Here is a 12,339-nt window from a genome sequence, read left to right on the forward strand (position 1 = left end):
AATCATCAAAAAACTTGAACCTTGAAACCTCTCGTCAATGCCGACCCGTCGTGCCGCCTCCTTGCGGTAGAAAAAGTCGAGCAAAGCCGTCGCGCTCGCCCCAGTTATGCAATAAGACGAGCGCAACAAGGAGCGTTTAAGAAAGCGACTTGAAACACGCACTTGTTCTTGTCATGACACCATTACATAATATGGGGTGTTGACCAGTGAATACAAGATAAAGTTCGTGTCATTTATGAACGTCGTGGCTTTTATTACGGTAGTCAGATTTCGCTACACTTCACAGCTACTGAAAGTGTCAGCAGTCGGCGATGCCTTCAAGGACTACATAAAAGTGCGTGACTATCGGCTATCAGAGTACAACGCGGTTAGTTATCTTTCAAATAGTTAAAATAAAGTTAAACTTGTTTTTATACAAGTGATTACATCCGAAGGAATTGATTACGTCGTAAATTATGTCAATTTTCCGTGCGTCGTCACCGGATTCCTTCGTTTCCGAGTGTACCCGAACGCAACGCCACTTTACTGGCAAACAGATGTATGTCGTCAACTCGCCACATTCGCTCCTTTCTCCGGGAGGAGGGCACCAAAACCTCCACCGTTCGGATGGAACTCGCGGTGGCGGCGGTCGAGATGGACGTACAGAACCCATGACGACCCGGATACAACTTTGTGGCACTTTTAACTGCTTTACGACGCTCTTTTCTGAGGCCTTTTGAGTTTTTGGCGTGATTTCCCTGCCCGGCTGCAGGGGCGGTAGCTGAAAAAGCCCACCGTCAATGCGCACCCGGGCGAGGACGAGCTCCAACGCGGAGAATATGATCGCATCCAAAGTTTAAAGACATACTAAAGAGGAAGGAAAAGTCCCTCCTAGTTGGAATTCGACGTTATGAAAATGACCGGAGCCATGGAAAGTTCTTTCAAGCTGGCGCTGAGGAAGCCGCCCGCCTTGCGGACGGCAGAGGTAAGTGAAGCCATCGCGCTTGTAAATTAGCACATCGCCTTTTTTTTCCTCCCCTCAGTTAGCTCACAACTTCAAAGCTAATAACTTATTTAGTCAACTGACTGCGTTATTAAACCGCAATAATATGCTATTTAATCCTGAGTTGAGTGGAGTTAAAGGGTTTAGACTACAAAACGACTGTGTAGAAACAACTACTTTGTGACGGGTAGCCACGCTGAGACAAACTGAGGGACGTTACGTTTTCTACGGCAAAGTCTGCACGCATTCAAAGTAGACACAAACGAGGGTTAGTTCCGCTATGATTTCGGACCGTCACTCAAGGCCACACTTGTTTCTAAATGTATCGTACCACAGCTGTGTTGCGGATGCCGTGATTTTTAGTCTACTTGTGAATGCAACTCCTGAACACTGAATACAATAATGATAATAATGAGTGAGGATAGCTATGGCGTCATATTGTCCCTTAAGGCTATACTGAAAGCTGTGATGTCAGACTGCCTCTGACATTCGCTGTAAATGGATGTCAGTGTATTTAGTACGACACCTGGCAATAGGTAGATAATCTTCTTATTTTAGACTGTCCCTGAAGGCAACACCTGGTTACATGAAGTACTGTAGTATGTCATAGATGTACAGTAGTACCTAATCCTGTCTAAAGCAGCCAAAAATTCTAAACAAGCGCGGATTATTTTTCTGGAATAAAGCAAGTATGCATTCCACAATCGTTATTACGCAAACTTTGGCAGCGTCTTGACGACAGAGCAAGAATCCTGTTGGATTTGAACTGCACTCAAACCAAAAGGAAACCGGAATAAGAAAGCTCCAATTGAGGCGATATTTCTCATCCACTCTCCAGGGGCCTAATTCTTCATTTCAAATTTGCACATGCCAGTGAAAGAACCTAAACCCAATAGATTTTGAACAATTCCCATAACTTAGAACACTAGTGTCAAACTCAAGGCCCGGGGGCCAGATCTGGCCCCCCACATAATTTTATGTGGCCCGCGAAAGCCTATCAAGCATGTCAACTTCCATGATGCTTCCAGATTTTAAAATGATCATATGTAATAAATGAGAGCTGTTGTCAGCATATTTTCTTGTTACCAAACCCCTCATTACAGTCACTTAAAGAGTTGAAGAAACGATTATTCTTGACTTCTTTATATGTTTTTACAGTCATAATGGCATCTCCAAGGGAAATGGCAACTATAACCACTCTTGGGCAGCCACAATTCGAAAGCTTTTAGGGATCATTGTTTCAAAGCAAGATTACAATAGATTTTGAATCATCTGCAATCCAAGATGTGCGCCACTGACTTTGGCTTTGACAGCGACAATCCCGGTGTATTGTGGGTCCCATGACGACGACAACGACGACAAGTGTGCTCTGTGGCGCTTTCACACATCCCCTTGGTAGAAAGGCAGAGGTCGTGGTGCAAGCTTTTTTTTTTTTTTTTTAGCACCTCCATCTTTTCATAAAGGGCCTCTTTTGACGCCTCTTGATCCCCTGTTTGTTTGCGTCCGCGCGCCGGCCAGAAAGCCTCTTTTCACGCCGTCCATAGAGCGCTTTTGTACATGCGTGAGCAAACCATAACAAACGCACTCGCTCCTCCAATGAACGTCAAAAAAAGCTGATTCGGTCGTTCTCGTCTGGTCCACCGCGCAAATTCTAAAAACAAATAAGAACCTCGCAGAAAGTGTGATTTTAAAAAAAAAATCTGTACATTTCTTGACCACTCTCAATCACTTAGAATTGAAAATGTTCCAACTTCATAAACATTCCGAGACTTTCAGGTTGAGCCGTGGTCATGTTTTTGAGCCATGCTCAAAACTGGGTGATGGACGAAGCCGATGATTCTTGTCCACTCTCAAGTCGCCACAACTCTCCAAACCTTTTGGGCATTCGTGTTCCTGTTGAGTCCTGTCGTCAGAGCAATAAGCCGGTTGATTTGAATTGTTGGGCCATCCAATAGGTGTGGTTTTTTATCACGGAGGAAGTTCCCCTCCACTCTTAATTACAATTTTTGGGGAGTCTCGTTTCCAAGTCATTGCAGCCGAGATTGTTTGTGGATTTGTGCTCAATGCCATGACAAGAGTTGTGTTGATTTTAAATTTATTTTTTTTAAACAGGGTCGCGGTAGGCTGGGCTCAATGAGCACATCGTTCCGTGATCCTCGTCCGCTCTCGCTGAGTCACAATTCAAAGTTGACAATGTACTTCCACCACAAAATGAGTCTTTATGTCTCTGTTATTGACATGTTTCCGGCCCCCCCACTCCCTTTTTTTATCCCGTAAGTTTTGGAGCAGCTTTTCCGATAAGCAAACCTGTTTTGAAGCGTCCGCTCCATGCCGCGGTTGCCTGCCGGCTATTGTTTGAAAGTAAACACGCCGCCACTTCCTGTGGGCACCCGCTCTCAGGCCGCCGTGCTGTCGCTGGCTCGCGTCATAACTGGCGCATGCGTGTGCTAACAACACGCTGAGTGCGTGTTTAAAGAAAAAAAAAAAAGGGCCAGGACATTCCATGAAGCCGAGCAGGCGTGAACAGGCACACAGCTCTCAAAGAGGAATGCGCATGGAGGCTACAGGTGGACTCCTCCAGCATCGAATTCGTCAGACTATCACAATCAAGAGGCGGGGCCAATGTAAATGATCCACAAAGGCTTATTCATTGTTTATTTTTTTATTCCCTTGCCCCCTATCTTTCTGTCCCGTCACACGCCGCGGAACAGCTCACACATTGAAGTCAAAACTAAGCAGAGCTGCATTGTTGTTGGATGCGCAGATTCGCCGATAGCGTTATCGAGCGTATCCGGCTTTGCCGATCCGGAGTGACCTCATTTTTGGTGCACATGTGTTGCGACCTTAAAAGCAAGTCACTCTAAAGGTCTCTTAACATTCCCGAACGTGCCTCCCCCGCAAAATAAAAGTGCTACTTTCTCGTCAGACGTGTCGGAGACTGTTGCAGCGTGTTGTCATGCGCAACCGCCCCCCCCCCCCCAGTTCCCCCCCACAAGTGCTGTAGTCCACCTGTGATGCAAAGTGGGTCACTTTGGTGCAATACCCCCCTCCAGGCTTCTCTAGGTAGAAATTAACGAAGGTTGTGCAACAGGAAAATGACGTCGTTCGCCTCCGCGCATGTTTTACGCAATTTCGTCACTGATAAGACGACTCATTCAGTCATTTACGGCGCTTTCGTGAGAGCTTTTTTTTATGATCAGTAGGAATCAGATGAAAAAGAAGCGTCTTGATCGTGGGCGTCGATATTTGATGTTTCTGCTGCTTTCATCCTGTGTCAATGATATCATCCAATTAAAAAAAAAAAATTAATACATTGACAGAGTAATGAAATGGAAATGCGGTGTTATTGCCATTTGTTCCAATGACATGACAGTAGTTTAATGATAATGTCGCAAGACACAAATATTGAACATTCTTGATAATCTATGTGGCAGTACCAATACGTATCGATACGGTATTGATACATGTACCATTCGACTGGTGATATCGAGATACAATGCTTAATTTGGAAGAAAAACAGCATGAAGGCAAAACCGCCGACAATATTTTATGGTGCGGCATTGATCCTGTTGAAATGATTATATGATGTACGATTGAAAAAAAGGATGAATGATACCACGTTTTTCAGACCTATACCAGTACGAGTGTTCACTGACGCCAAACGCCCACCGGAGCTTTCTTCAAACTTTCCGCCGTTGTTGTGTTTGGAGCAAGTCGGAGCAAGAACCACATAGATTTGAGTCAGCATCCTTCCGTCGTTTTGAGTTTCTCAAACGCGCCACCTGACAGGTTTCAAAGGAATGCGCCCTCCATTGCTTGGGGAATGCCGGGAATGTGGCAAGCAGCATTCCCGGAATGTTTCCTCTTGAACAATGAAAGCAGAAGACAAAAGTAAAGCTTCCCGTCGTCGCCGTTATGCAGAAAAAAAAGGCTATTTTTGTTTTTTTTTTTTTTTGAAAATTGGATGGCAAACAGGAAGTGAAAGGCCCTGACTCAGTTGTGGCTTCACAGCTGTGTTGGTGAAAGGTTGACCTACCTGGCACCGTTAGTACACTTTGACTTTACACCGAGAAGTTACGAAGGCGCGGTCCTTGTTTCTGCGAATGAACTGCAATTTGACTATCTTTGAATGTGATTTCCGTATGAATTCTATTGACACGTTTATCATGTCAATATCTCTTTATTTCAAGTAAAATTAGCCTGTGACCCATTTGTCTAATGGCATCTCTTTGACCTACAATATTGTGTTCACAAAGAGAATTGTGTATTTAAAACAGCCACATCGCCTGTCTGCTAGCTTCATGCTAACTCGGGGCGGTAACCGCCACAGCTGACGAACAGCATTGGGGCCATGGTGTTGTCACCTATTAAAAAACGGATACTTGAAAGCCACCAGTGATGCTCCATGTAGATGGTTTATTACTCGCAGGCATATATTTTTTATCCTCTGCGAAGAGCCACGACTATTACTGCCGTACTGAGGAGCTGAGTCAGTGCATTTTGGATCTGCCCCATTTGGATTGTCCCAAAACATGTTTTGCAACTTTGTAGAAGTATTTAAACTTGAAGAGGTGCTAACTTTACTGCAGTTTCGTTTTAGAAATTGATAGAAGGACCAAGTACTTGGCCGCCTCAACAGGCTTCGGTAGAAATCCAAAGTAAACCTGAATTTCAATAGCAAATATTTGATGTCATGCTTGCAGTTTGAGCTAACTGCTAGCAGCGGCGAGCCCAGGGATTTTTCCACCCAGGCTCCTCACCGACGTCGACCGCCTCGTTGTTGTCGGAGTGCACAGCAAGTTTTAGAACTTGTAAGACTTGACTCCATCGATGTAAAAAATCCCAAGTGAACCTGAAGAGGGCAAGGCAATCTGCGAACGTTTCTGCGAAGGCTTTTTTGGAACAGTCTAGCAGGACCTCGGATGCTTGGGGTAGAAATCCAGAGTGCAATTTTGAAAGTCCCTCAATGTGCTGCAGTAGGAAAAAAAACCCAAAACAAAACAACAGCATAAAAAGAAAAACGGAAGATCCAAAATTCACTGCAGTAAAAAAAAATTAACGCGTTAGAACTTTCTAGAAGAACCAAGTACTCAGCTGCCTCAATGGGCTGCGGTGAAAATAGAAAGTAAACATTAATTTTAAATTGCTACCTTGTCGCACCACGAGCTAAGTAGCTGCTAAGAGCACAAATATCCACGTTTTTATTTATTTATTTTTAACGCTAAAGGCCCTTCATTGACGTCTCTACTGCGTTGGTCTCGTCAGATCGTCCGCAGCCGTAAAACATCCCTCCCGCCACTTCATTCATTCCAGCATAAAAGTACTCTAAAATTACACAGAATGTCATAGTTTCCACTGGGGGTGCGTGTGGTGTGTGTATTTTGCGCGGTTTGGCGAGTGACGCGGCTGCCTTCCAGGCCCGGTCACCGGCCGTCACTTCCCCACAGAGTTTCCAGGTGATTTTTATTTATTTATTTATTCTCACAATTTTTCATGAAGTTGTCCAGCGAGCACGCCCGACGTCTAGGGTATGGAAATTGTACACATTTCCCGTATTTCTTTCCGCGCGTCTGCCTTTGTGCCACTTTTTCTAAGCGATTTGCCGGCCGATCGCCCTCATGTGTCTTCAATTACGCCGCCTTGCCGGGCGGCCTGCAAGCGATGTTTGGGTCTCTGTGTGTGTGTTTGTGTGTGTGCGCTTTGTTGCTAAGAATAGCGCCTTTGTACGGCCCGGAGAGGGGATTTAGCGTTAAGTGCTACAAGTGCTCTTGTAACCTCACATTGATGCTGCTTGTGATAAGGCCTCCCTTGACTTGAAGGAGTTCAGACTCTTGAGTGTCATAAAGAACTTTCTAGAAGGACCAAGTGCAAGTTGCTGCAAGTAGCATCAGCGGGCTGAACATAAACGTAGATATTCCGACTTTGGTTCGGCAAAGTCACATTTTCTACAAGGGCGATACTTTCCTGCCTCAGCAGGCTTGAAATCAAACGTGAAAAAAGCAAGTTGATATCCCTACCTAACTGTACCACAGAAAATCATGTTTTGGAGCTTTCCCGAAGGAGCAAGCACCTTCCTGCCTCAACGGGCGGTGGTAGGAATACAAAAGCAACATGAAAGACAGCAAGATGATGGCCTGATTTTTCGCGATACTGTTTATATTTATCCTTGCTTTACTGTGGGGGGCAGATCCTTTCTGCAAAGACAGGGGACTTTATTGCCTTAATAGGCTGCAGTAGAAATCAAATTAGTAACAGACAACAGGACAATGTCCTAAACTTACTGTGTGAAAAAAACAACATGTTTTAAAGCTTTCTAGAAGTAGCAAGTACTTTGCTGCCTCAACGGTCTGCGGTAGGAATCCAAAGTTAACGTGGAGAGAGCAAGACGATGTCTTAACTTCATTGCAGACACAAATGTGTGTTTTAAAATTGCCCAGTACCGACTTCGCAGCCTCAACGAGCTGTAAACCTGACGAGAACAAGGCAGTGTTCAAACTTGGCTGCGCATCATTCCTTTTTCAAATTGGAACTGGTTACATTTGTAGCGGTGTGATTTTAGAGCTTTCTATTAAGGCACAGTATTTTTCTGCCTCAACGGGTTGCAGTTGAAATTGAAAGCAGACATGGTGCAAGAAAGGCGAAATCGCCAAAGATCCCTAGACGGGCTGTGGTAGGAATCGAAAGGAGAGATCAGGGCGGCTTTCTTGGTACTTTCTCGAAGGACCACAGAGAGCGCTGCGGTATGTGGCTCGTTGTTCTAAATGAACTCATTTAGCACTCACTTGCTAATCAGACCTGTTGAAGCACACCGCTCGGGCTTGTTTGCCCTCAACCAAGTGCGACGTTGACCCGAAGCCCCGAGGAGTTGGAGGTTTAGATAAATGTTGAGGGTCAGCTATGCGGGCTGAGATGTTTCTTCAGTCAGTTTGAAGTGGGCGTTCTGTGTCTTATGTCCACAATAGCCTCCGTGTGAGCGGAATGCCAGCATAACGCTAACTGGCCGACAAAGCTCGGAAACTGCCCAACGAACCTCCCCGAAAAGTCTCCGGAGCGTCCAAAACTCTTGAAAATCAGTTATCCTCAGTTCCTGAAAGTCAAGTGTCCTCAAACCTCCCTAAAAAAAAGTCTCAGCCTCTTAAAAATGCTAGCCCAAAAAAACTAAAGTGAGCTAAAATACCGTCAACATTTCTTTCACATTCATGACTTCAAATCCAGCGTGGGAACAAAAGGGGCCCTCTCAACTGTCAAACATCAGAAATGGGCAGTGTGGGCATCCGTGGCGACAACTGGCTTTTTGTGCGAGCGCCTGTGACGCAGATAAAAAGTCCTCCGCGAGTGCAGCATTTAGCGCGGGCCAAGACAAAGATTAGATTCCACTTCAAGGAAAAGGTCAAAGAGGTTTAATTGGACTTTTTCGGGGGGGGGGTGGGGGGGGGAGATTTTCAGCCTTTTCTGGGTGCCTTGAGACTGTCACCTGTGTGTCTGCCAGCAGGTGGCAGCATCATTGCAGCCATGCTCACACTCGGGTCAGGCACAAACTGTGAAGACTTCACAAGTGTTTGTTCCACGAATAGCTCCAACTTCAAGTGCTGCTATTTTGGGAGATGAAAATGTGTTTTATGACACATTAAAAGCTGCTTCCTGGTTGACGTCAACTACCCAACGAGTGGCTACAAATTCCTTTTTAACAACCTTTCTGGAAGAGTTGGGGACTTAGCTGCCTCCACGGGCTGTGGTAGAAGAAATTCAAAGGCAACCGGAAGAGACACATGATGCCCAAAACTAAGAAAACAAAACAAAAAAAGATTTTTTTTCGAGTACATTCTGGGAAAAAAACAAACAGACGTGTTCGGTTTGCTGCTGCGATGGGCTGCAGTAGAATTCATATTCAAAACTCAAAAGAGAGAGGTAATTTCTGGAAATACAACATATTTTGCTGCCTCAGTGGGCTGCAATAGAAATACAAAGCCAGTTGAAGGAGATTGAGAGACTGCGGTAACTTTATACAGTAGAACCCCACCCACATTTTAAAAAGTGCTTTGTTGTAATACCAAGTAAAAAAAATACTTTGCTGCCGCAACGGATCTTTCCAACATCAATAAAAAATTATCTCCAAGTACGAACCTTCCTGCATCGACAGGCCGCGATAGAAAAGGAAAGGTCCTAACTTGCTCTGCAGTAAATAAAATTTCTTTCTAGAAGGGCGAACTGTGCTGCCTCGATGGGCTGCGGCACAAATCCAAAGTACATTTGAAGTGAGGGAAAAAAACACATTTTCAGTACTTTCTGGAAGGAACAAATACTTTACTGCTTCAACGGGTTGTGGTAAAAAAAAATTTAAAAGCCTAAGTTTCTCTCGAAGGACCATTCCTTTGAATTTCTACCGCAGCCCGTTGAGGCAGCAAAGTCAACTTCTGTTATGGAAACAAGTGAAGGTTTTTAGTGCATATGGTATTTTTAAGAAAGTACGAGTGTGAAAAGGGCCACAGTTGGAGGCACTGGACCAATGGCAGCCCGCCTTGTCACATGTGAGCGCCACATGCCTCGGGCATGAACCGCCAACACGACGGGGGTGCTTACTGCAATACTTGATTGTGCTTACTAACCCACTTAATGCAAATCAATGCGCTGCAGCGGAACCGTGACCACGTACCTCAAAATTCATCCCCCGCAGCCTGTTTTGCTTAGCAGCATGAAATTCGGGGGGACATGCCAGCATGAGTAGACCCACAAAAAAAAAAAAAAAAAAGTCTGAAGAAGGAAGCCAACCATTTTGATTTGAAGTCTGCTGTTTTAGGGTCGTTTTGGTGTTGGATGACATCAAACCATGTAGCACTCTCCATTTTGACTCCAGCTTCTCCAAGGAAACAAAGATCAATGAAGAGGACTCCTGACGGCCGTGCCGGAAAAACTGTCCGCCGCTTATCTGCTCTGCGTCCGCATTCTGTCAACCTCTTAGCGCTTTGACAAGCGGGCCTGATCGCGCTCTATTTCGGGAGCGCGACGGGTGGATGCTGTCACCGGCGTGTCGGCATCAATGAGGCGAACGCCGTTCACGTGTCAGGACGTTGGGCTCGCTTCCCCCGCGCGCTTGAGAAAACATCCCCACAGCTCCCAAGCATTGAGATGAACGCACATGGATAAGAACATGCAAAGCAATATAAGACTCGGCTTTTAGTTTTTGTGTTTTATTGGGTTATGAATGTATTGTTTTATACGTCTGATGTGTGCTTTATGGACAGCACTTTGCACGCCGCCAGGGTTGTTTGTAAAGTGGTCTCTAAATGAAGCTGAGTTGAGATTTAGCCGTTTTTATTTTGCTAGCCTAGTCGTATAGTTGCCCAAGTCGTATTTGAACATACTGTAAAAAATATATTTTTTAAAATTCCAAACTATCACCATCTAGCATGGTTAAGCATCAACAATCCCCCCCTGTGTTTTAGGACCTGCACACCATCTACTGCCACCTGTACCACATGGATGTCCTCTCTCACCTCAGGGAGCACCAGCTAAGGTCCGTATGCTAACACACAATGCTAACATGCTAACTGCAGCCGCCAGAGCTGGTCTATTAATCCTGCCGCCAAACATTTACATTATCAATAATCCTGGAATGTATGCATTGATTTAGCCGTCTTTCCCCTCGAAAATCAGATGACTTAATTCGCTATTTTTCCATCGTTATTTATCCTTGATGAAAAAAAAATGGCTATTTATCGTAAACAATCAAACGTAAAAATATTTGCCGGATAAAACAGTTGACATTAAATGTTTCATTCTTAAATAAATGGCCCATCTCTCCTTTTTAAAGAATCAAAAGGCCATTGAGCACAAAAGTATGCACACCCCTGCGCTCAACGCAACTTTTCTCGGAGTTATTGCTTACTTTTTGTTGATGGCTCACGTTGCAAACAGGTTTTCTAGCCTGTGGTTACAGCATGCTCGGAATGTTCCCTCGGCTGCTGTCAGGTGTCACTGACAACAATTAATAACCATAAACAATATATCGTAATGGGGCCTCCACCGCAGGGGTTACGTTCCAGACCTCAATAAGTGAAATCCTCAGTATTTTAAATATATTTAAATACTCCCGAGGCATGTTTTTATAGCATTTGCGGTACTTCTTTTTCAACGTCTTGACACACTCTTTTAAAATAATCCAAACACAGAAAATACTGTATCTTGAGAGAGCAACAGCAATGTTTAACACACACAAAAAAAATGTTGCACAGTGTAACAGTGTTCCGATCCCTCTGTGTTTACAGGAAACAAATCATGTATTTTCCAAAGTAACAAACTTGTCATCTCCCAATAAATCATTGCCAATGATGTACATTATAAAATGAATCTGCAGGTGTTGCTTCATTTAGGCGTAAAAAGCAGGATTGAAGAGGATTTGACATTCATCTGAAGCAAAAAAACAAAACACTTTCATTCTTCTTCTTAAAGTGAAACAAAATACTGTGCCACCATCTGTTGGTCGATAGTGGAATTACACCTGGAAAAAAAGGGCATGAGAACAAAATAGTTGCAAACTGAACCCCACAAAAAAAATTTGTGCCTCAAAACCGCTACCCACAATGGTAATAAAAAAATAAATAAAAAAAGATGAGGGATGAAGGCTGAAACAGTGCTGGGCAGAAGAGCTTGAATGCAATTTTCATTTTTTATTTTCACCCTCCCGCAGGTCCATGTGCACCTCGGCCAGGTATGAGAGACACGAGGCCAACCACATCCTCTTCTAGTGAGTACACCCTCAGAACACTCAAGCGTTTCAAACTAGGGTTAGGGTATCAAGTTAGCGTTCCTAAATTGTGTTTCAAGTCTAGATTCGGATTTTGGTGTTTACGTTTCAAAGTAAGAAGTTAAGAAAAGTCTTCTTCTTGTTCTTGTTGTGCAGTCCTGACAGCATTGCCAGCTGTTGGTACGTCCTGCTCTCTGGGTCCGTCTTCGTCAAGGAGCACATGTACCTGGCCAGGTGCTGGTACGTGGACATCAATGCGTGCGCACACACACACACACACACACACACACACACACACACACACACACACACACACCGTATTTTGCAAATTGTAATTTGGAATATAAAATAAAAGTAATAGAGCTGATTTTTAATATGCGTTTTTTTTTCCTGGAGACTGACACATTGATTTGCTTTAGTTAGGCTTGCTAGAAGGATCTCCACATACATTGCGAATACGTGTATGTATGCATGAATGTGTGTGTGTGTGTGCGCGCGCGCGGACACGCGTTGGCAGTAGTCGTGTGGGGGAGGTTTTCAGACATGCAAAATGACCGGAGGCTGTGTGTTGGTTAGTGGCCACAGCAGGGGGTGTAGGAGCAGGTCAGAGTGT

The 12,339-nt window shown here is 44.5% G+C and overlaps 1 protein-coding gene across 7 annotated transcripts in view; it reads left to right on the top strand.

Annotated features, from left to right (window-relative positions):
• Positions 1-522: 522 nt before the first annotated feature.
• rapgef6 (Rap guanine nucleotide exchange factor (GEF) 6) overlaps positions 523-12,339 on the top strand; it is a 52,183-nt gene continuing 40,366 nt past the window's right edge. For 4 of the 7 annotated variants that reach the window (XM_019869582.1, XM_019869581.1, XM_019869580.1 and 1 more), the window contains exons 1-4: positions 524-964; positions 10,426-10,496; positions 11,670-11,726; positions 11,883-11,966. In XM_019869582.1, the coding sequence (XP_019725141.1) occupies positions 890-964; positions 10,426-10,496; positions 11,670-11,726; positions 11,883-11,966 (287 nt within the window). In that variant the 5' untranslated portion in view covers positions 524-889. Of the gene's footprint in view, positions 965-10,425; positions 10,497-11,669; positions 11,727-11,882; positions 11,967-12,339 lie in introns of all 7 variants that reach the window. The other 3 variants (XM_019869579.1, XM_019869584.1, XM_019869585.1) reach the window with 1 other exon arrangement.

Source organism: Hippocampus comes, unplaced genomic scaffold (assembly GCF_001891065.2).
Source record: "Hippocampus comes isolate QL1 unplaced genomic scaffold, H_comes_QL1_v1.1 scaffold109, whole genome shotgun sequence".
Lineage (NCBI taxonomy): Eukaryota > Metazoa > Chordata > Actinopteri > Syngnathiformes > Syngnathidae > Hippocampus > Hippocampus comes.